At 37.5% G+C, this 25,772-nt stretch overlaps 1 protein-coding gene across 2 annotated transcripts in view; it reads right to left on the bottom strand.

The window, feature by feature from the left end:
* Window positions 1-22,604, bottom strand: part of TOPAZ1 (testis and ovary specific TOPAZ 1) — a 41,508-nt gene extending 18,904 nt beyond the window's left edge. Inside the window, exons 1-8 of one of the 2 annotated variants that reach the window (XM_075745721.1) lie at window positions 21,139-22,604; window positions 17,193-19,653; window positions 12,106-12,173; window positions 9,611-9,741; window positions 7,575-7,636; window positions 5,135-5,250; window positions 2,804-2,889; window positions 1,945-2,082 (exon numbers count right to left, since the gene is read on the bottom strand). In XM_075745721.1, coding sequence (XP_075601836.1) covers window positions 1,945-2,082; window positions 2,804-2,889; window positions 5,135-5,250; window positions 7,575-7,636; window positions 9,611-9,741; window positions 12,106-12,173; window positions 17,193-19,653; window positions 21,139-22,309 — 4,233 coding nt within the window. In that variant the 5' untranslated portion in view covers window positions 22,310-22,604. The remainder of the gene's footprint in view (window positions 1-1,944; window positions 2,083-2,803; window positions 2,890-5,134; window positions 5,251-7,574; window positions 7,637-9,610; window positions 9,742-12,105; window positions 12,174-17,192; window positions 19,654-21,138) is intronic. The other variant, XM_075745722.1, reaches the window with a different exon arrangement.
* Between the last annotated feature and the right edge of the window lie 3,168 nt (window positions 22,605-25,772).

Below are 25,772 nucleotides of genomic sequence, written 5' to 3'. Positions count from 1 at the left end.
ATACACACCGTTAAGATACACCTTTTAAATACTTTGGGAAGTATTTAAAACAGTCTTAATAGTTTTGTTTACTTTGCCTAATACAAAAGAGATTTCACTGTGTGAAATTAAAGGCAACTTTAAAAAAAATACATCTGGTAACTTGTAGAACTTGCTGAGCTCAAGAATACGTCGATTTTCAAAACATATGCTGTTTTTATGAATTAAATCACTGCTGTGTTGTGTCATTAACAATTGTTAAGAGTACTAAATCCTAGTAGGTTAAGTCATAAAGCATCAAACAGATATTTAATAAAAAGGATGGAAATTCCTTCAAAAATTCTCCTAACAATCATGACTGAAAACGTAGTATTAAGCAAGTGGACTACCAGTCTGCATAACAGTTCCTAAAGAGATTTATTTCCCCTGTACTTGACGACTTTGTTGCTGCTTTACCTGTCTTCCATTTATGTACTTTGGTGCCACCATGAGGTGCTTGGCCCACTATCATTTTTAAATGGATAGTTCTAAAAAGATAAATAAATACACAAACAAAACCCAGAGTATACTTCCAGACTACCAAGAAAGTTAGGCTAGGTTTGGTGGGCAGAACAGTAAGAGTGCTGGAGTGTTGCACCACAAGTAAAATCAAATGGAATGGATTTTTAATAGTTTTAGGCAAATAATTTAATTCTTTAATGTGTCTGTATATAATGAAGCACTATAAAACATAATTCATACATACTAGCTGAAAATTACTGATATTCACTACAGCCTGCCGAAGATATTTCACAACTGAGGAAAAAGGAAAATGACCCATACAAAATTACCCTCCAATTAGCTTAGTATTTTTAAGCTGTCATATACACTTTCAAAGGAGTTACAAAGCATTAGAAAAAAAAAAAGTTTTTTTGAGAAATAACAAGGAAAAGAGAAAACATTAAGAAAACTAAACCCAAATTATACTGATGTATTTTAAAAATTCTGACACAGTATATTTAAGTTATCAAGGAGATGGATAACCCCCCCATGGCAGGGGGGTTGGAACTAGATGATCTTTGAGGTCCCTTTCAACCCAAACCATTCTATGGTTCTATAAGCACCTTTAGATGCTTTTTTTTTTTTTTAAAGTATTTATGCCCAACAGATTCAACACAAGTTATTTTTTTACATTTCAATTCTGTAATTTCTTACTTAATGTCACCAATGATCAAATCTGACTCATACCAATAAAATGGTAGATAAGAAATAAATCTTGTAAGACCTGAGGAAAACAAGTTTAGGTATTTGTCTTTAATGGTTTTAATTTTTTTGTTTGCTTCCAAGTGACTTCCAGAATCACCTAAGTCTCAGTTTCATACGGCCAATTCCAAAAATCTTATGACATGACAGCACAATTAGCTTGCCTTGCACAGTGCTTGGAAGTATTAGACTCATAATTTCTTTGTTAAATGGTTTGAAAACACATCTACTTGGCCCACCACTGGAAAAGTACTTTTGCTTGCAAATATTATGAGAATTGTTGTTCCATTTAAGGAGATTAGAGCATCTTTAAACAGACACGCCCTTGTTGCACAAAACTTGCAGACAGTAATATACCATAGCTGTTTTTTTAACTTTTAAGAATACATACAAAGTCTGTGTTTGCTTACAGGTCTCCAATGCATGGGATAAAAATGTCTCAGAATCTCCCCATTCTACTACTTTCTATTTGTACAGCCTAATTCTTGCTCTGTTGCTGATGTCTGTTCTCTTAAAAAGTGTACTAGGTAAAAACTCTACCTTGTTTTAAAAAAAAGAACTTAAAAAGACTGGGAGAGGAAGAATTTCTGAACTTTTTCTTTGATCCATCAATCTCTGAAATTTACTCCCTTTCCATATATAACTGAACAAAGGAGACGTCATTCTGCGTTTAAAAAGTGTTCACACTTACAATCTGTTCCTTTCTTCAATAAATCTCTTTACCTTTTCATCTCCTTGTTGAGGAACATGCCAAAACCAACATTTTGCTCTTTCACACCCACGCAAAGTCATGAAATAAAATCTGCAATATTTACGGGGCAATTCAATCATCTCGAGGATCCGATGGACTGAATGAGAAGCCTAAAATAAAATAAAATTAAAACCAGCAGAAAAAAATCCTACAAATAGTATTTTTTGAAAGCAAACATGCTCTTTTTTTTGAGAATTTCAAAATACTTACGAATTCTAAACAAAAGCAAAAAATATATGATCTACAATTAAAACTCTAAAACAACCCTCATCTCTATACTGTACCTGCAGCATTTCAACACAGACCAAGATTAATCCCCTGTCACATGTTTTGTTAATGTCTAACACAACAAAAATCTGTCATGAAGACCACAGACAGAACAATGTAAGAACTGCTAAATGAGATGGACAAGGAGTAGAAAGGAGGAAGAAAGGTGACAAACTCCTGCATGGCTCTGGATAACAGTCTGACAATTCTGGGACATCAATTTTCTTTACCCTTTTTCAGTGCCCAGCATAATGGATAATGCGGTCTGTCTTAAACATGTGAAACCTTGTCTGCAGTTCTACAAAAACAACAAACCAAAAAGCATTATTTGATTTTGCTTAAGCTGGAAACAGAAATAAACAAAGCTCCACTGTGAATAGCTGTCCCCTCATCACTGATTTTGTTCTCAGAAATCACGTTTACTCAGTGATAGCATCTTTAGAAGAGTCGAAACATAAACACATAGATTTGTAATTTCTGACTAGATATATGGTGAATTGTCTGAATATCCGTAACAAAATGAGTGCCTAAGGATCAGAAATCATTAAGGGTTTAACAACTCACATTTGCATTTTTTTCCGTCTTCCATGACTCAGAATCTCCATAGTTTTGCAACGGCAGTAAAGGACTTTTTCCTGAAAATTTGTAATCTAAAAATTAGGATGAGGGCAATAAATGGATCATGTAATAAAACAAATTATACTGAAACCACTCTCATCTTATTTTACTCTGTATTTATAGTTCCTTCAAGTCACAGCAATGATTAATGAAAATTTGATTAATAAAATCTAAAGTCAGAAATTTATGTTACAGTTTTTGTAATTATTCTAAAACTGAGACTTTGCACAAACTTCCAAGAGTAAGCACATTTAAATTAAAAACTTCACTACTTTATCCAAAGTTTCTAATCTAACTTACAGAGATAAGAAGAGAAATGGAATAAAAATATCCGGAAGTTTTAATTTCAAAAGGAAAACAAACCCCCCACATTAATCTTTGCATTCTCAAATCACTCACCATAAATTTAAACTATTTTTCCAGAATTGAAATAAAACCTTTAATACCCTATGTTTTCAGCAGTGCAATATCAAGATAAGCCCAATGTTAAGTTACTGGTTTCTTAACACTTAACACTTGGGTTTAGAACTTCAATTATTATTGATAACAGATTTATTTCTCTGAAAAAAATGAATACTGCTAATGGAAGATAAAAGTTCAAATTTTCAACTCCATATCTAAAGAGATGTAAGAGCTTTTGAATGCCTTGTTTTCTAGGGTTCCCATCTGGCCCCTTAAAGTACTGGGTATTCAAAAAGCAAGGTGCTTAGCCCTTTTTGACAAACCATTGTTACTGAAGAGCATCCAATAATGAGTATGTTCTACTAGAGACTTGCACTAGGTACCTGGTTCTTAATCTGCATGTCTTTCTAAACAGATAGGACTATCACAGGATAGGAAAGAGAAATACAATGTAGAACAATTAAATAGCTAAATGTTAGTACTGTCACAGGTGCGTGATTTTGTGCAGTGATGGTGGTCAATTTGGTAAATTCAGGATTGGATAAATTTAGTGACAGGAAAAAGACTGAGAAAATAGTCATCCACTAGCTGCAGAAAAATGCATCTAGGAACTTGAGGCTCAGAAGTCTTTCCTCTAGATTCTTGCTGTCCCCAGAGCACTGAGCTTCCGACCACGTCCTTTCAACAGTTTGTACTCTCCCTGCTGACTGTATGTCAAATTTATAGAGGAACAAGCAGTAAAGTGAAATAGCTAATCCTGCCTGCACAGTTCTGGGGGGAAAAAAAAAGCTGTTTTGTCCTCTCCTAGCACAGAAACGCTTGCAGTAGCAACAGTTTCAAGTGATTTTAAGAAGGAAGATTTAGAAGAATTCTTCAGAAGGTGTACACGCTTCTAAGGCCAAAGACATGAGCCATTTGAAATTACTGTAGTCTAGAGACATATTTCACAGTCGCTTTTTATAGCATCTGTGTTTCTTGCACTTCCTGAAAATATTGTTAAACGACACGATGATAAAATCATTCTACAAGCTCAGAGAGGCAGTATAATTTGAAACTAAGCAAGAACCTCTGCCACTGATCTCAATTCAAGAAATCCATGTTTATAAACATATTAACCACTAATTCTAAACCCATTAATTTCCAAAACAGCTGTTGCAAAGAAACACAATGCAGTATCTATCCATAAGCAATCAATTCTTGTTTTTCTCTATCTTGTATGTCAAATAAAACAATGCATTTATGTAAGGTTAAATGTCAGATTTTTTATGTGCAGAAAAAAGAGAAGGAAACTTTTACTACAGTTCCATTACATTATGATTTCTCTGGTGGCAGAGACATTTAAGAGGTACCTGTCCCAGATGTGAAATATACCAGGTCAAAATTAAGTGCTGCTTTTTAAATCTAGATCATTTCCCTCTTCTAGTCTAGCGACTGCCTCACAAATGTTTGAACTGGCATAAAAAGAAGGTTCTGACCTTTGGCAAGGTGGGCAAATCCCTTAGCTAAGTTTTGCCAACAGATAATAAACAACCAAGAAAACCTGCAGTCGTGTTCTCTGACCACAAACAAAGAAAAACAAGTTACTTGCCAATAACATGGCTCAAACACAATGTGCCAACCTACTAAGAATGCAGGCACTGCTGTACCATTAAAGTATCTCAGAACTTGCTATTTGACCCTACCAGACAGGATTCTGCTAAAAAACCCAACCCAACAAACCCCACTAACCTATCATATGGGAGCTTGCATTTTTCCTTCTGTGTATGCAAACTAAAACAAATTCTACCCAATGCCTTCAGGAATTGAAGAAATTCTTTAAGATTTATAGGTAAATAAAACAGATGTAAAAATAAATTCTAGAGGGTTCACCAATACCATTTTTCCAGGGTTTCATCACTGCAGCTTCACTGAGGACATTTACTTTCGGGGCACACAATGGATGCAATCCTGATAGCAATTCACGGTTCATGAGATCATTGTATTTATGGTCACTGTTGAGCATTAAAAAAAACAACACAAAATTTATTTAACCAACTTAAACAAGTGCTTCTTCCATATACTAAATGCCTAAAAAGGGGGATTAAGTTTACAAAAGATGAGAATTTCTTCAATAATTTACACAACATTTCAAAACTTGGTGTAAATTTAAATAGCTAGCAGTCCCAATAACTTTACTTTCATTACTCTCATTGCCTGGTCCAACCTGATTATGATCCTAGCTGAGATTATTCTGTCCTAAAGTGTAACTATATGAAATTCAATAAATAAGTGGAAGAGACGCCCATGAACCACTTTGAGTTTTTTTCCACTCTGCTAACAGGAAGACTGAGATGATTGCTGTCACTGAAGCAGCATCTACTTTTCAGTAGTCTGTTATGCAATATCTGCCAAAGAAGTAATTTCAAAAGCTTTGTGGATTACATGTGAAGAGCCAACTGTTTTCTACTCAGAAGAAGATTTAGGTGATTTCAAAGGGAACTCCAATTAAAGACTGTTCTGCCTTTAACTATTCCCAAATATGTACATTGCAGATAATTAAACTACTAAAACGTGATGTTTTCCAAAATAAGCTACAAATATTGCTAGCAAGGTACTTAGTGATCTCTTTCTTACTTGTAAATAAAGCCAGAGGAAAACAAAATCCCCTTTCATGAGATCTTCCTCCTCTCGTCCCTTCAATCAAGAATCTAAATTCAGTACAAAGGACATTTCAAGCTGCTTGCTGTTTGGAGACAGAAATAGACTTGCTATCCCTTATGAGGGGCACTTCCTAGCTATTTAATACTTCTCATAGCCAGGATAATTCAAATCTTTCCTAAATTGCAGGCTGGTTTTAATACAGTTTGAAATAAAAATACTACAGCAAAGAAGAATAAATTCTATGTAATATACCCAAATTCAGTATCAATCTTTATTTCCATTCTAGTCAATGTATTGTATTGGTCTCCACAGGGAAAAAAATCTGCAGATCTAGTTACTCAGAATTTTCAAGTTACCATCTAAAATTTTTCTTATGCTTCCTTGTGATGCCAGCCTCAGATATGATACCACAGGATTTTCATAGCTTACCTTCAGGATAATAATATCCACTCTCTTTTTAATTTAGGCATGAAACTACACGCAATTTTACCAGGAACTGTAAACTCTACAATCAATTCATTTTTTAAATAACAGCATCACTAAAAGTGGCGTTTGCTAAGTAAGAACAGTAACTGTGTTTTCTTCTAGATGAAACTTTGCAATGGTAACATTTTTGAGTAAAACTAGAGAAAATAGTTTGACTCCAAATGAAGGAATAAGTGCCTTTTCTCTAACCACAGAGAGTGCTGCATATCAACTAAGGAAGTGAAGTAACGCAGTATCACTTGCACAAACATATTTTAACAAGCATAATCTACTTAGTCTATAGCATAAAGAACTATTGATGCTACTAAGCTAAATTTAAATGAGTGTTTTACCAGGAGGAGGAGCTTGGAGCTCTCTAGTGGATCAATGAAAAGATGCAGTACTCTCTATTTAACGAGCTTCTTGTACACTTCAAGTCTGTCACAGAAATGTGACTGGTGTTGGAAAATAGCAACACCGTCTTCTATGCTAGCTAGGATTTCTTGATTATTGTGAAAATGACTCTGAAATATCTGTTATTTCTCTTTTAATTACTTAAGTATTCCATCAGTTAAGTATACTTTTTCTACAAAGTCCTATTCAGCTTTTGGGCTGATGCTGAATGGAAGTTTCTTAGTCTGACACTTGAAGTTGTATGTACAATAAACACTGTAAGCATAGCTTGAAGCTACCAGAACAGCAAAGCACATGCTTAACTCCACATGCCCAGTTTTTAAGTGCCTTTTTCTACTGCTGTTCAAATATGTCAGCCTGAATTTGAATGAGATCTTTCAATTCTTTCATCAGTTTAGAAAGTCCCCAGAGGCAGAAAAGAAAGCTTAAAGTTTCATTGATTCCCAACCCCCCGCCACCTAAAACGTTCTGGTAAGTACTATTGTGTCTGGAAATGTGTCTTATGCTATACTCGCATTGAGATGCCAAGGTGAGACACTGGCATAAAGTGGATATATTTTGTCACCATCTGGAGGACAAAATAACATCTATTGTCCTGTCAGGCTACGACTATCCTTGCCTTGTACTTTGTACAGTGAAATTATGTTATTTCACATATTTATTTTCTTAATCATATAGTCACAATAACATAGAAAAATTGAATTAAAATGCTGATGGTGTTTTGGTAAAAACATCATATTTCATTTGTGCAATAACTGGGGAACATCACAGGTTACATGAATATACAGATATATACCTTTTTTCAGCTTCACCCTTTTTTTCTTGTTTAACATCAGGCACTCCATCTGCAAATCTGAACTGTGAAGATATTTAAAATGTGTTTTCAGATACACAAAGCACTACTAAGCCTGTTACACTTTACACTACAGACTTAAAACTGTTAGTAATCGTTGGAAGGTGTGATAATATAGTCTTGACTGTAAAAACTATAATTTGGACTGTCAAATTACTCTTACACCATCTTTTTAAATGGACACACTGCCATTATACTCTGTGATCTCTGAAATAGCGATCTTTTTCATTGGAAAAAAAGGTGACATGATTGTCTTCACTTCTCTTTGTTCCCACTGATAATCCCAGCAATTTTGAGGCCCATTGCCCAATTTTAACTGTGCCTGACAGATGTGTAGAAACCCACAAAAGACATTCCATTAAGTTTAATGAAAAATTAAAACTGTGCACCATGGCATATAAGTAAAAAAATCCCCAAAGGTATGGAGAAAAAAAAAGACAGCACCTAACATATTTGGGGGTGAGAATCTGAAAAGACTGATATCAAACAAAGTAATGAAATCCTGGCTTTGTTTTGTCCATTACTCATGAAGTAACTTGAACTGCACATTATATCACTAATTTACGATAGCCAAAGAATTAGACATAGATATGCTCTCACTGGATTTCCAAACTTAATTTTACCAGTTCCCCAAATATTTTTAGGGTTTTCTCCATGGTTATTTTTTGTCCTTCTCACAGCATTTTTAGTTGGAAAAGCCATCAAAACCCCAAATCCCCAGAATCACCCGAAATGGTAGAATACTTGCAACAAGCGTTCTGCCATTCCACTCCCTCCCCAGGTCTGCACAGCTAGTTTTCCATCCTCATACAGGAAATGGTTTAGGGCTGTAGCATGTATTTTGTCGCTTAAGTTTGGTTAAGTTTGAGGTTTGGGTGAGATTAGTTGTACATATTTACTGCTGTCCAACACAACACAGAAAAACAAACATTAGGACACTGATTTCATAAAGTCACAACACCAGGAAGTAGCCCAACTGGAACTGACCTGGCAATATTGCAACAAGTACTATGCCTCCAGTGACCTATCCTATATGACAGGATAGGCCTTTTACCCTCTCCAAGAGGCCAGGGAACAAAACAGCACCTGTTCACTTTGTGAATGAGATGTTAGCAATCCCAATTCCATTTGCTGAAGGAAATGTTTCTATTCTGCTTTTAAATAACGAATTTGCCAGGGAAACGGATTCCCTACTGTTTGACCTTATCAATTACTTACCAGTTTTTAGCCATGTGAATTTTACAGTTTAACTTATCCAGTTCAAACCATTATCCACTCTTGAAGCAGTGGAAAACAGTAAATGCTATCAGCAGCTATGTCTGAGTGGCAGTGAGATGTAAATTCCAATCCATTATCAAAGCAGTAAATAGTATAAAACTTCAGCAAGTCTTAAAAGACCTAGACTTATTATCTAGAGGAAGGAGGACAGAAAGGTCAGATAAAGTCAATGAGCATGAAAATGGTTTAACGTTCGCTCTGAAGTGCCAGGAAGTCAGTATGTTAAAGTAATGGCCCTTCTGCCCAAGTAATGAGCCACAGAATGATCCTCCTCAAATGCATGATGGCTGTGCAGCTCCCCAGCTTTCCAACACCACTCCATCCTCCTGAGACTGGGTGGTGAGAAGCATTTAAGGCCAACTTTTAAAACTAGGTATGTTATGTAAAAATACCTGTCACATATGCACAGTAGTACTCCTAAGTGTTCACTGAACAGTAATTTTCATATGATTGGTAATACAGAATTACTGTAACAACAATGTAACAATATCGTTTCATTTCAAATCTGAAGATGAATTAATAGTGACAAAGTAAAACTTACACTGTCTATAGCACACTAATCTATGAAACACTAATATTCTTTTTATTACAGGAAATTAAAAATTTTGTTGATAAAACAGCATTACAAATTAAAATTATCTAATTACATGGACTATAATTTCTTAAACTATTTAGTGACAGAAAGCATGATTTCTCAGTACCTTTTCATCCATGTCAAAACTCTTTAAAAGCTCATCTAGTTCTCTCAGTTGCCCATCTTCAAGAGAGTCCTCATTAACACCTGCCAAAGGACTGCTTCCTCTGGAGGAGTTGTGGGTTTTAATATCTTTAGCTGAAAATTGTATAAACACATTATTTTATGTGTTTCCCATGCTACAAGACAACAAAGCCTTTATTTCCTAAATATTACAAAGCCTTAATACTAATGACATTTAAGAACTCCTAGGACTTCCTAAATGTGAAATTTGTATTTAAAATTATTTCACCTTTAAAGCACAAACCATTTCAAATAAATATTAACCTGAATCTGCAATTAAAATTCTATCCAAGCTGCATGTTCTGTAATAGTCCCTGTAGAACAGTACAACAGGTTTATTTTTATAATATTTAATTCAATATTTTAGAAATAAATTCAGTTAAGCTTTGTTATTAAAACACAGCCAAAGATATGTATGGTAATTTGCTAAACAAATAAAGACTTAGTCTTTGTTGGAGAAGGGGATAAGTTAATCGTAATGACATGATGCAACCCTGAAGTAAATATAGATAACTCTGAGAAACTCCTAGTTCCTGTAATACAGTAAACTCAATGAGAATTCAGCATCAGGAAATTTCAGCACCTTTTGCAGATGCCACAGGAAACGAACAGAACACCTGACTGCAGCTTTCTGAAGCAGCTGTTTATGTACAATAGAAGAGCTCTGCATAGAAAAGAAATCCCATGTTTCATTGGATCACATGAATGAATTTCAAGTGCACTGCGTTGTTAGGATACTGGAAGAAAGAATCAGATTATTACAGGAAAGTCTTTAATCTTGGTCACTGGTCTCTGTATGATCATCAGTACAAGACACATCTGCATGAAGACAATGTATGCAAGATTTTCACTTGAAAGATGAAGAGGACTGATGTCATCCAGAATACCTTAACTGTAGTATTTGTTGCCCTTAGACCATGAAGCCACTGAGACAAGCAGCCATGACCTCGCTACGCAGCACAAGACACCAAAGCAGTAATGTGTATTTCTAAATAAATGCAAAAAGTGTCAGTAATTACCAAAACCAGGCACTTTTCTTTGGTTCTGTACAGATCTTTTTAAAGAGTCATACATCAAACGTAAAGTTACCATGTGCATATAAATTTAAGAGTGTGATATGATACTAAGTTTCTCAGATCTGGGAAGAAGGACCTACTTCAACCTTTTTAAGCACCACAAAAAGACCCAAAGACTTTTAGTCTCAAACTTCATTAGAACATGAAGTAAAACAACAAACAGTTTAATAAAATGCAGAAGTTACTGAACAGCACAAGACTTGCTCCCAGGTTTGGTTTAGTCACTCAGTACTTCAGATACCATGGCACAGGCCCCTCTGGCTCCTTACATCACCAGAGGCCTGTCTGCTTCCTCCCTACTCCTCTTCTGAGGCAACTTCTGCCTATTTCTTGGTGTCTGAGCTCTTAAACTCTCATCACCTTTTATTCTGCCTTCTAATCACTGAAGCCTGAAACTTCTTCTCCCCCAGTCACTATTCACTCCTTTTTCTCCAGGAGGCTGCATCTGCCCAAACCGCTCACTCTTTCTACACGAATACAACACAATATGAAAATCCAGCACAAGAGGTACTGTGACAGACACTTTTTCAAGCCTGCAGCAAAATCAAAACCTTAACAGCAAGCTGACAAACTGACACCGGAAATACCAAGAACTTTCAAAACCAGGCTTAGTGCCCTGTGCCTTCTCCAGTGTGTCAGTAATGGGCTTCTGCTCAAAGTCAAAATCCTGTTCCTCCAACCTATCCAAGAGAAACTTCCACATCAGACATACCTTGCATAGTAGGTCTGTATGCAAGCTGTAGAAAACAAAACGAATCACATTCAGATGCTGCCTAGTTGGACTGTTCTGCTTAAAATAGGAAGAAAAAAACCAATAAGTCAGAAGTATCTGTCTCTTAAAAAAAAATAAAAAAATCCTTCAAAACCATAGCAGTTTGTCAGAGGAATGAGCATAGCATCTCCAAAAACCAAAAGTACAACCTGGAAAAAACCCTATTATAAAATTCTGTCTGCTGATGAACACGAGAGAACAATCAAATGAGATTATGAGTCAGACTCCAAAGCAGTATCACAGTACTCAGTGCCTTACTATCTTCTCATCGACTAACAGAATTCCTTGCCTAAAGTATCCGAGAGATGTCAAAAAAACCCACAATCAAACCCCAAAACCCCCCCAGTACTACCAACGGACAAGTACCACAGAGAAGTAGATGTTCCCTGTAAGGCGCAGGCTTGTACCATTTCAAAACACATCCATTTTATATGCATTAGGAAATAAATCATTGTTACAATAAAAGATATTACTGAACTAACAAATTCTCATTTTATGCAGAAAGTAGAAATCCTAGGTTTTGCCACTGAACGTATTTGTGGTTACTGTCTTCTCTTGATTACACGCTCAAAAATCTCCAAAGACTCTTACCTTTTAGCACCCAGTCACAGCGATTTTCAGTATCATTCGACATTCCAGATTCTTGTATGGTAATGTGTCTGTTTTGAACAAAAAGTGCATTTAAGATTTCCATCTTGCACAAAAGCAGAATTAATCTAACTAGGTATGTAAAATTAAAGTTCTCAGTAATACTTTTAGCTATGGACAGAATCCTTACAACTGTTTTAAGACTGTTCTTATCTCTCTCTTCTGGTTTTCTTATGTCCATCCCTATAGATACACACCTAAATACGTTAAGTAAAACCAAGACATTTCAAATCCCAAAATTTGTCAGTAAAAGCTTGTTATCTCATTTCACCTTTGCCTAAAATAATGAGAAGGGAAATCTTCTCTGTATAGCAAGTTATGGAAATACTGTGCTAATGAGATAATTCATCAGTTTTTACAAAATGTGATTTATAGTAATTTTATATTCAAGACAATCTGCATAACAATGAACCTCAAGGAGAGTAACAAAAACATTTGTTCACAGAAAGATACTTACTTCACCTGTTTTAAACATAAGTTGGGGAAAAAAAGTATTTCTCCTTAGAAAAGCTCAGAAGGTAAAAATACATATTAAAATATTATATACAGAACATACAAAACAACAACGCCATCATCACAGATTTTGGAAGCTCGTACCTGGTGAATGGCACCAAGTATAATGACAGCAAGCTGCCTAATACAATGGAACAATGAAAATTTCCAACAACGTAGCGGAAATGAAAAAGTTCCCCAGCATGTGTAACTTGGAACTATACAAACAGGCACAGATATCTATGTATATACACGAGATACATTAAGAAGCAGAATTTAATAAGTTACAGCAAGATTGCAGAGACAAGGGGGATTTTTTTATTAGAGACAGGCTCTCTGCAGGTTTATTTCCTCGCTCTCCTAGATTTTATGTGAAATGCAAAGTTTGAGTGATTTTGCCTACAACAACTACTGACTTTCTTTTTTGTAAAAATTGCAGTGCAGACAGTTCCAGAAAGCTGTTGTTTTCATAAACATTGCTTAAAACTGAAAACATTTAACAGCATCAAGAAACTGCAATCTCCATGTTCAGGTCAAAAGCCACTTCGAAATCTTTACCAGATACTACTAATTGTGTAGTGTGAAATAGTTAGAGAAGCACTTTATAAGTTCTTTTAAAGAAGGTGCCTAAAACACATACAGAAAACTACATTTATTTCAGTACTTGGCAGTGCCTCACCAGCCTGACAAATCTAGGAGCACTGACAGAACCAGAAGTCATCAACACATTTTACAGCTCTAGAAATGGACACAGGCTAGACCATGTCAAAATGTGGGATACTCTTGCATGCTGCTGCTCATTGTTTAAACAAAGCTCTCTTTACAGCATAAGTTACACAAACCACAGTGTTCAGTTTGCTATTTTGCATATGAAAAATGGATTCAAGTTTAGGCTTTTTATTCAAAAAGGAAAACAGTAAAATGCAGAAGTCTCCTAAGAGCAAGAATGGCGGCTGATAGGCTTTCAAAGGTATCCATTGAACCTACTAGTTCTGTTGGGATGAAAAGACATACTGGCTGTCAGTTAGAGTTAAGTGTCTGGATTCCCTGCATGACAGTAAAGAAAGACCTCAGATGTTGATTAAAAAACCTGTACTGTTGGGAGTTGCTTAAGGGTAGGCAATAGAAAATGGTAAACAGAAGTATATTGGAGAAACTGAGTCTCACTGCCGCATTCAGGCTGCAGGTCCAGAATCCTTTCCTGATGACTGGCAACTAATGTCTGGAAGTGACCAGCACTCACTCTTCTCTTCTTACAACGTGACTACCAGAGGAACAACCAGTCCTACTTATCCTAAAGGTCAGAGCACGCTAGCTGAATCAAACCATTCAGGACATACACACAGCCTTTTCTGAATCTTCCTGGACTAAGAGACAGGATCTGCTTGTCCTACCTAAACCTACTTCTTCAGAGACATCAGTTCCAGGCACATGCACAACCACAATGACAGTAGTAAGGAAACTTTAAGTCAGAGATGCGTAGCAATGTTAGGTGCCTCTTTGGTTGTTGGATGCTTTGTTATTTTGCTTAAAAAAAGAAAAAAGAAACAAGCTTTATTTGAATTTTGGAAGTCAATTACTGCTGTGACCAGTATGATCTACTCTTGAAGGACACATGCTCTCATTATCTGAAATTTGGAAGCAAAAAATTATTATCCTTGAGTTTTCAGAACTAGAAAAAAAACCCTCTGGCTTTTAGGGTCACAAACAAAAATGAAAAATGTCATTGGCTAAACATGCCTTAGTGTTTAAATTCAAACAAAATGGATCCACACTAATAGTCACACATCCACAGTGGCTAATAGTTGCCACTGAACACGTGTCAGTTACTGAATCAACCAGGTACATCCTTCACACAGTTGCAGTGCTTTGGTTTCACAATGAAACTTGAATAAGAAGTATTACTTCATTATAGCAACTGTCATTTTGACAAGCCGCTAGATCTTAGATTTTTGTGGTTGGAAGATCACCACAAATTAAGGCACCAATCGTTTCCTTTACAATTACAACTTAAATGCTATTAAACTCGGAAGTAACACTCAACGCATTTTAAAACAGCTTTTCAACAACCCAGCTCTACTTTCAGAGTAACTTGCTTCTAGCAGAATTCTTACTGCTATATACCAATGCCCAACTAAAATATCAGTACACAAGAACTAATGTACTCAAGTCCATCCCCATGCGTACATGCACTAAAACAGTTTTAGCAAAGATCCAGATTCTATCACCATCTGCCTGCTCTTGTTAATCTGAAAGGAAATCATAACAAAAGCTATGTACTAATACAGTTAAAGGAAGCATTCAGCAGCAACCACCACGTGCAGCCATTAAGTACTTGCGTTGCTCTTGTACCTAAAATCACCTACATTACATTCATCTAGAGTGTAATGGCTAACATTAAGCAAATGTTAAACAAAACATGCATATAAACTAATATTTATACAAGTTAGAGATGGTTTACAATAGCGCAGTTCTGACTCACTGTTCTATGTTGACAGATTGAAGTGGCATTACAAACTAGTATTGCAACGAAGCAAAACTGAGTACGCATAAATAAGAAGCCAAACAAGAAAACATATTCAGAGATACAACTCTATCAGCATAATCACTTTTTTTGGTTGGCCAAGGTTGAAGTCCCAGTTGTACCTCATAAATACTAACAAAATAAAAAACAACAGTATGAACTGGTCGTTCTTAATATCTGGTGATATCACAAGCTACTGGATAAAACTGTGGTAAGATCTGTTGCTTTATTTTAATATTCTTATATTCAGTTCATTAATATATCCTGGCTGTTACCAGCTATGATTAGTCACCTTCTAATGACGTTTGCATCAAATTACGGAAGGTAAAAAGCAAAAATAGATGTTTTTGCCTGCTTTTTTAGCAAATTAACGGGAAATTCTAAGAAATAAGAACTGTGCATTTTTAGTTTCCTCGGCTGATGGTAAGCAAATTCTGCAGATACCGGGAAGAAAGCTGAAATAAGACTTCAAACAAATTCAGTTTCATCTATCTAATGGTTATGAAAATGGTACTCTAACTCCATGTCATTACTAATTAAAGGGAATATTTGCTCTCCCTACAAAGTACTTACAAGATCCAATAAAATTTTCAGTTCGTATTTATATAAATAACAAACTTAACACTCATGAAGTTCCATTTTGTGCAACAGCTGCCTGGACACAGCTGGAAACCTTCTCTGAACAGCCATTATTACCCTGGGGTAATATATAGCGAATACTCATTCTGCTATACAGTGTGTATAAGATATACACTGTACACAAAACGAATTCCCATTATAATAAATTTACTATGATACTGCCTAGCTACTGCTTAAGAAGTCGGATGTCCTACTAAAGACTTGCCCTGTTGTTCAGAGGCTTGTTTCAGCAGAACTTTTATTCCATTAACATCTGAAAGTTTTATATTCTCATGTCTAAAAAACCGCTCAGCACCACAAAGAAGATACCTTTCCTGTTTTGCACATGGGTTTAATGAAGAGGAAAGGATGAAGAGAGCAAAGAGTAAAAAAAAGAAAGAATGCAGTTATAAGATGGTACAATGTTGAAAATAAAGAAATAATTTAAAATAAGGATAACATAAAGCCATCCAGAAAGAGCAGAGGAAGAAAATTAAAACACCCCTCCCAATAAAAACCACTAATCTTCAGAGGAAAATCTTGTACTATTTCTATCTAAGCTTTATGATTTCCTTCGTAAGATGAAAAATTTAATCTTAAAACTCATTTATGAAACACAAGTATCAAAGCTTAGAGAGAAAACAGACTAGACACTTGATGAGTTCATCTATACCACAAAGGCCTACCACCTCTTTTACAAAAGTTTGTTTCTACTTTAAACTTCTCTTTCCCTTTTAGTGACTTTTAATATCATCTCAAAACCCAGAAAAGCATTAATGTCTTGTAATTCACACTAGGAACTTGCTGAATGAAGATGCAGGATCATAAACATCTATAATGTATTAGCCAAATTACAGATTTGGAAACTAATCACGTCTGTGGATAGGAGAAAAGCAGGGAAGGAGAATTGCAGAATTGAATACTACTGTAATGACAAACATTTACTCATATAAATTCAGCAAAAGAATGAGCTACATCTAGAAAGTAAAAAATATTTCTAAGTATTATACCACTTTACAACTTAAAAAATACCCTCAAAGGGATATCTGCTATCTCAAATCAAGTCAGATATTTAAAAATATCAAGTTACTTATTAAGAATACTACTCTTAATAATTAGCTTTGTTTATACTTTCATTTTTCACTTCACTTTGTCTAAACCAATTCTTTAGGACTACATTTTCCTTTTGATTCAGAGTTTATCCTAGTTTTTATGAAGAACAAATTAATTTATTTGCATTCAGAATACTGTCAAACCTCAATCAAATTGTGACACTTAAAATCAACCCAGAAATTAGAGAAAATCTTTAAGGAAGCCTGACCATTACCGCCAAAGTATACTGATATGAGAACAAAGTACGTAGGATTACTGTAATAAAAAACAATGATATGCATACCTAAAATTATCACCTACTGAATCTGTATCTTCTGAGGTAACAGGATACTCAGGCTTAAGGTCTTCCTTTTTGTCTTTAGCGCAGATGCTAGTGAAGGATGCCTTCACAGGACAATTTTCACAATCTGTAAGTGCAAGCTCCTCTTCATTATTGATTCCAAAAAGGTCAGGGTCATCCTGAATCACATCAATGACAAGAACATCTTCTTCATAAGCTTCAAGAATATTTGGAAAATTTTTACTTTTGTGTTGTGAAAGATTCCCTCTTGATTTGCTATCATTTACTTCTAATGCAACGGGGTGGTCAACTGCATTCCAAGAATGATCAGGAAAATTAGGTTTTAGTACACATTCAGCACCACAGAAGTCAGGCACGGATGACTCTAGTTGTCTGTCAAGAAAAGGATGTGGATATAAAGAAAAATGTTCAGGGAGTGCAGACATCTCATTTGAAAGGATTTCAGGGTTATCATGCTTCAAGTCCTTACTGTTGATCTCAACTACTTTTTTCTTCATTGAAGCTGCAGATGTAGCATCACTCGTGACAGGAAGAGGCTGCTGCTTAGAATTTACCAAAGAAGTCTCTTCATCTGTTTTCGGTCTTCTTGAAACACTAGTGCTGTCAAGAAGCTCTAGTGGACTACAGGTTTTTCTTTCAAAAGAATGGACAGATTTCAATTTCCTAGATTCAGGTTTGTTTCTGCATAAAGGAATTTTGAATTTTGTCAGGCTTCCAGTGTTCAATACTTTCATTAGCTTTACATCAGAAAATGTCTGGTTCATTACTGATGCTTTACGGCTGAAGTTTATTCTGGTTTTGTTACCTGCAGATGTACCACTCTGGACTGTCACAGTCAGGTTTCTTTTTGTTACAGCTCCTTTATTTTTATCTTTTTGTTTTGTTGTAAAATTGAAGGTTGCTTTAACTTCTTGCACATCATCATGGCTAAAAGCCATGGCACTTCTATCCATACTAACTGGTGATTTCACATTTTCATTGCTCATTTTCAGTGTCTCATAAATATCCACAGAAGAGGATTCTGGTGTTTCAAGTGAAGTCAGACATTTAGTATTTGGATCTATTATTTTATGTGCAGATTCTTTGTTAATTTCTGCCAATGACATATCCAACTGTTTCAAATTCCCAGTCACAGCACTGTTTCCCACAGCTTTAACACTGCTTTTATCAGAGGATTCCTCAAATGCAACCCTCAAATGTCTTTTTCCTTCTGAGATGGACCTATGATTTTTATGAACCCATTCAGAAGTCCTGGCACAAGATTCAAAGGGCCAAACATTTTTACCAGTCATAGGTATTGTTCTTTGACAAGTAAACTGCTGAAATTTCTTATTAACTTTGTTCAATTTTTCATCAGTCTTGCTTTCGTGACAACTAGAAACATCACGGACCTGAGCCAGCACTCTCGGGCTACCTGAGGCAGCAGAATGATATGCCACACTGTTTGAATTTTCTCCTTTTGCTATTACAGAAGGCTCAGATGTCTTCTTAAAGCCATCTTCAAATGCAAGTAATTTGGTACTACTCTTTCTCCAGACTGATACATTTTCTGCTTCATGAGTATTTTTTCCTATATGAAGATCTGGTGTATGATCACATGAAGCTGACAGAGTAATTTCTTTATGATTTAGTCCCAAGACTGCAAAGGAGCTTGACATGGCAACTGCTGCTTCTGTTTGTAACTCACTCTCACTACATTCATTAGCCATGTTTGTGAAAATATTCTGCACTGCTGATTTCTCAGTGATTTTCATCTTTTTTCTAGGCTTTCTACCAATATTCCACTTTTTTCCTCTTAAACACTTACTGTTTTCACTCTGACAGCATGAAAAACAGCCTTCTCTGTTTTGAGTTTTTTCTTCTCTATTAAACAAACCACCTTTTACCGGCGATCTCTCATTTTGCATTCTACTAGTGCTGCAATCCATATCACTCTGTTCTACAGTACCATTGAGAAAAACGTGCTTTCTTTTATTCTGGGCTACATGGAAGAATCCACTTAATTTATAACTGCTGGAAGTTCCACTAGCTGAAGACTTCACAAATGTATTGATGTAACTACAGGCCTCTAATCTCACAAACGGATTCTTTTCTGTTGCACAGAGCAAGCCGTTACAATGGCTTAGGGCGTTTCTGCAATGTTCAGCATCACATTTTGCAGATAAGTTTCTCACTTTTTCAGCTGCAGTCACACCAGAACTTTGCAAACACTTGATTTGATCAATTCTGGGTTTCCTTTTTTTATACTGCACACCAGACTTTTTTGTTACAGGATGGCATAGAAAGGTCTTGCTTTGAGTCCCACCTAATGTAGCAACCATAGGAGATTTAGAGTAGTGAGGTTCCTTTTCCTTGGAATCTTCTGATCTGTTTCGATTTGTCTTAAGCTTTTTCACAGCCTGTGTACTGCAGACTTGCTCAATTGCTTTCCATGTTTCCTTTGCTGAATAAAAACAAAGAAGTGTCATTAAAGACACTAAGGAAAAAAACTAACCTATTGCAATATTTTATAAAGAGAACAAAGAACATTCAAGGCTGCTAAGGAACATGACACTGTGTAAGACTAAAACACGTCTGTAAATTTTTACCATTTTCAGACTTACAGTAACAAATGATGTTTTGTCTTGAGAAAACACGAAGCTGAACAGAACCTGAAGGTGTCAAAAGCACTTTGGAAATTGTATATTTAAAACATAGGTGGAAACTAAATTAGAGCAAGTCTGGCAAGAAAATGCATATACTGTATGCACACTCAGCCTTAAAATCTTTTGTTTACACAGCAGATTCTCTGTAATAGGAAAGCCTGTTTATAAGAATATAGTGATATATTTCAGATATACAGTCCAATCAAATCCATCAGATGGTTCAAGAAGATCCAGGAAAACTGCAGGACTTGCATTTTTATAAAGTATTACTTTTTATTTAAGAGCAAATACAGATGAAGTAAAAAACTGAAACTGTACATCTGAAAATTTCATCTGGAGACTGGACTCAAGAATGTACTAGTAGAATGTTGTTATTTTTAGATCTTAGTTTTCAAAGGATGTAAGATGCAATTTTAATACCTCAGTTTTTCAGAATATGGTGTCTAGATAAAATATTTACTACTAATAATATACAGCAAATATTTGTTATTTGAATGTATCCACTTTGAAAGTAAAAAGAATGTATTTTAGGCAATTGTCCTGAAAAAACCCAGAGACTTAAACCAGACACTTAAAAATCCTCTTTCAAAATTCTTAAAACACCAAAATGCAATCTTTGTTTCTACATCTTTTAGGATTTTGCAGAGAATAACAACTAAAAAGCAAGAGGTCTGAAAACAAAACCCAGCACCCTATAAAGCCAAGCACTAAAACAAGACAGCATGATACATATTAAAAAATAGTAAAATAATATAGAGGTGAATGAAGAATTGACTATCTTTTATTTTGGCTTTGCTGAAACTACTGTCTCCTTTCCTGCTTGTGCCTGACCTTCTACACCTAAATGAACAACTGTTTATGAGGGGAAAAAAATATTTTCTTACTCGGTGTCTTCGCTGCTGATAACCCCTCTTCCCCCCACCCCCAAAGTCTATCTGGTCTCCTCTCCTTTGTGCAAAAGAACTGCTTTTCTCCTTCTAGAAAAGCCTCTCTTCTTCCTAAAAATCTGTTTTCCTCTAAGACTGGTTTCACAGAATGGTAAGCAGACCCTAACACTTCTCTCTACACTTCTTGAGCTAAGTTAGCAACCACCCACTAAGAGTCACTTTGAGATAGGGTACAGGCCACTTTTTCCCGCCCCCATGACTTTGTCACACTCAGACACATCTGCAAAAGAAAAATTATCTCCTGTTTTTTCGCTTTCTAAAAGGGTCTTACCAGTCCCTTGTCCTGGGAGCTCAAATTCTGCACCTGTACTTCTACAATGGGGCAGAAGTGCTTACCACTTTGCTCCAGGCTGTCTGCTCCTTTCTGAGGGTTTGAGCTCTGCTGCTCTTCTTTCCTGCAATGCTGGTGCACCTTTCCTCTGGTTGTTGGTTGTTCTTGGCTTCTCAGACCCTGTAGCTGCTGTAATACCAGTGCATTTCTGCCCCTCTTCCGCAGACTCACAGCTCCTTTCTTGGACTCTGGACACTGTGTATGCAGTTCTAGCAAGGCAGATCTACGCCCCTCTCGGCGACCTTCTAGTTTTGGCTTCATCGAAGATGTCCCGCCTTTCTTGCTCAAGCATCTCTTTTCTTTCTCCTGTGTCCCTGGCTTTCTTGATCCAATTAAAGAACACCTATCCAACTTCTCTGGCCTATCTACCTCTTCCTTAGGTTTTGGTTCAGACAAGGATTCCCGAATCCCCAAATTCTTAGTAAGATCTGGGATTTGCATCTGCATTATGGAGCCAGTACTTTTCATTTCAGTACTACATATGCCCTTTCTGGGTTGCAGCACCTCTGGTTCTGGCAAACAGGAAATGCCATGTCTCTCTGTGCTCTCAATTTCCTCCTCTAAGGATGGGATTTGTAATTTTATTTCCATAAATGAGTATTTGCCTTTTTTTCCTGAGCTCCCTGAACTCTCCTGGAAACCTGAGAGGTTCAGTCCTTCTAAGCTATGTTCTTTCCTTTCAATCCCTGCTGAGAATTTATTTTGCAAAGTAGTTCCTGAGAAAAATAGCTGTTGACCTTGTCCTGTCCCTCTCCTTGCAGTCTCCTCCCAGCACGTTGCTGCAGCCGTGGTTGCTGCCGGCCAATCTTCACATACAGCGGTGTCTGAAATTGGCAGAGCTACACCCTTCTTGCTTCTGACAGCCCTCCTGCACTGTATCCCCTTAGTTTTTTTACCTGGGAGTCTCTGGCTACTCTCACGTTGCTCCTTCTGCGTGGGCACAAGAGGAGCAAATTGCTCAGATGAAATGCTGGAGAGCACCGCAGGTTGCAGACAGGAAGATAAGGGCTGTTCAGGTTTTCTCTTTGGTGCCAGGTGAGGACTCTGCCTGACTACCAACTTCTTCCCTGACTCATGTCCTAGCCCCACACCCAGAGAGCTTGGGCTGGTGACCATCCTGCTAGCCGACTTCACCCCACTGACAGTTACCACTTTTCCTGACCTTAACTCTGGCATCACAGGAGCCTAGAGACAGCAACAAAATCCACAAAATCCACTCACCAGTGCACCATTAACAGCACTCCAGCCAGCCCAGCACCCAAGGCAGGCACAGGCCCAACCAGGTGGGGAGCACAACCACCCTAAGGCCACGGTCTCAGAGGCCCAGCCTGACAGAAAGCCCAGGCCGCCTGGGTAAAGCCCACAGCCACCAGCAAGCCACCACCACCACCCCCCCTCCCAGCCCAGAGCAGCCCCTCACCGCGGAGGGGGAAGGAGGAAGCAACCTCGCACCTTCCCCGACTCAGGGACTGCGCCGCAACCGGCCCTGCCACGCAGCCCACCGCCCCCCGCGCCAGCCCCGCGGCCACAGCAGCCGCCCAACCCACCCCCGCACCGCCCGCCCTCTCTCCTCGCCCCGTCTGTCGTTCACCAATCCGTTCCTCGACGCTTCGCCTAAGCCCCGCCAGCGCCACCTGCCCGCAACGCGCCACTGGCAGAGAGGTGGACGCTTGCCGCCGGAGGTAATGGCGGCGCGGCCGGCGCAGGCGCAGGGCGGGAGGCGGCGGGAGGAAGGCGGTGTGAGGGAGGCACCGCGAGGGAGGCTCGGCGGCGGAGTTTTGTGCGGACAGACGTGCCGGCAACTCGGGGGCAGGGCGAGAGAAGCCGCTGCCTTGTTGTGCTCGTCTTTTTGCCGGGTCAACGGCTTCGTGGCGGAAACCCCTCTCCTGAGGGGGGGCGGAGCACGGGGGTGACAAACGCCGCTTCTCTGGGCGGCAGAGCTTGGCCGGGTGGTGGTTTCATGTTTTTTGCTGGGGAGCCGTCGTGCTGCTCCCTTGTTGCCCAAAGCCCCGTGCTGCAGCAGCCGTGGGGTGAGAGGCTGCCCGGCCCGACCACAGCTGCAGCCGTGGGCTCAGGGGTGACTGGAGATACCAGCGTCCTGTGTGGAATGATCAAACCCTCCAAAGTGCCAAATGGTGGCAAAGATTCAGCTCGCCTAGAACTGAGAGTCGGGTAGAAAAAGCCCCAGACTGCCCAGCTGAACAGTTTAGGCATTCCACCCACCTCACTGAAGCAGCATTGGCTCCTTTGTCCACAGCACTTCAGAGACTCTCCAAAATTGAGGGACAATACGCTTGTTTCCATAAGCATAGCTTATGTAAGCTTTGTATTTGAAATAACACAGTTTCTCAGGATTGGAGTTAGGAAAATAATAGCTCAAATAGTTAATATAGTCAGAAAACAGCCAAAGTTGGGGCTTGGGCTTCAAATGTGGTGATAGCTTCAACACAAATGGAGGGCACCGAAACTTCAGGACCATTCACTGCACATTAATGTGAACACATAGAAGTTAGTTCACAAAAACAATGTTGTACAAAGATTGAATCTAAATGGCAAATGCTATGAAAATCATAAATGATTAAACTTAATAACGTGATACTTTAATGCAAAATCACACGTGGTTGATAAATGACTGTATCCTGCAAGGGATCCCTTTCTGTTTGCAGGTGGCCTCTGAGAGATGAAGTGCCTTATTCATTTCACCCTGACTTAGTACTCCGCTGTGTTCACATTTCCTGTATCCTAGTTTGAGACCTGTGCACAGAAATAAAGCTTTTTGTGTCACTACTTTCTAGAAGTGCAGTACTGTGGATGTAAAAGAGTAGTTGAAGAGTAAAGGTGTATTTTACCAACTGACGTTGGCTCACTATGTGACTTCAGCTCATGTTACTCACTTTATCTCTGTTTCTCCATCTATAGGTAAGGATAATACATCACTGTCCAAATAAAGACAGAGAACACTGGATTTTCAGCAAAAGCTCTCCATAGATGAGTAAATAACAGGCAGGCTGGGAAGCCATTCACTGTCTTTTGCTTGTCATCTTAGGTTGCACGTACATGCTTAAGTACAACAAAAAAGTCAGTGAGTGGCTAACTAAAGCTAGTCAGAGCTGAAAAAAGAGATTTCTTGGGCAGTTTCTCCTCCAGCTCAGTATTGTGCTTCAGGTCCTTGGGACAGAAATGACCCAATAAAAGGGAGTTAACTACACAGAGTTTATCGTCCTCAGTGTTCTCTGCAAGGCTTGTATTACATAAAACATTCAGCTCTGGCAAAGTTTAACGTTCAAATATAACCTCCTCCAGAGTGCAACATAGTCCTTTACGTTTGATAGCAAGACAAGAAAGAAAAAGATATGCAGAAAAGCATTAAAGGAAATCTGGAAGAATGGTGCATGATTTATCTTACTGCTCTCCAGTACCATTTTTAAGATTTGAGTATTTAGCCAGTTATTTACAATGATGAGAACTCTACCCAGACTGGATTTTTATGAAATTAATAAAAAATGTAATTGAAGTGAATACTAATTAAAGACATTCTTCATGAAAGTCCTTTGAAAAAAGGGCTAGAGCGTGAGAAAGGACATTCTGAAGCAACTGTGGGTTATGTTAAAAAACAGATTGCATTCAGTTTACCGTACTGCTAAAAAGAGGTAGTATAAACATTGTCTTGCAAAGCAGATTAACTATTTTTAAAAAAATACTTCAAAGAAGATAGAATCTTAATACATAGACATATTAAAGAAATTCTGTCAAGTGCTTACTAAAACTGTAGGTTATTAAAGTGGAAATAACTTTAAAAATCATATAAACAGCTTAAAGGGGAAGAATGAGCTATTTTCACATTCCAGCAACATTTGAATTTGTAATACTACAAGGAAATGTTCAAATTTTATTTTAAAATCATATCTTTTTTGGAAATAAATGTTTGTTTCTCTTGGGTTCTGTACGTCCTCTATCTCAATGCCATATTCAACTTTTGCTGATCTGTTTCACTGGTTTCTTGTTCATCCTAGACACTTAAACACAGTAATAGAAATATGAGGTATCGAGTATCTGAAAGTAAAAAGGGAATCCTGGTGCCTAAAAACATTTTTTTTCCCCAGAATAACCAGTACCCTCAGAGATGCCTGGCAATTTCCAAGAGGGAAAAAGGAACTTGTGTGACTACATTTATGTAAAGTCCATGAAGTTATTATTACTTTCTTCTCTCAGGGGAGTAAGTGTGTGCACTCAGCCCCCCAACTAATGTAGTTTGTATTACCAGTGTGGAGAAATTGAGGCTGCAGATCTAACAATGAAACATTTGAGTAACCTTTCAAAAGTTTTTGAAGGATTGAAATTTATAAACACAATCTGCTACATAGGTGAGCAAATCATATAAATTTTTTACTGGGCTGTATTTTAGGCTTTGCTAAAACACTCACCTAGCAACAGGAGTTAAATTTTCTTTTTTAGCTAAGGAACTGAAAAGAACTTGAAAATTAATTGGGTTTTTTGTGAGGCAATGTGAAAAATGTCCCCGTAGACCACTTCTTTTTACACTGCTTACATCTTCATGCTTGGCTGAGGGATAGATTTGTTATCTCTAGCAAACCATAGTGGAAATAGTTTGGCTGCACTGTAATAACTGAGACTGAGC

Source organism: Balearica regulorum, chromosome 2 (genome assembly GCF_011004875.1).
Source record: "Balearica regulorum gibbericeps isolate bBalReg1 chromosome 2, bBalReg1.pri, whole genome shotgun sequence".
Lineage (NCBI taxonomy): Eukaryota > Metazoa > Chordata > Aves > Gruiformes > Gruidae > Balearica > Balearica regulorum.
Note: the sequence above shows the minus strand (reverse complement) of the source record. Positions and strands in the feature narration are given on the sequence as shown.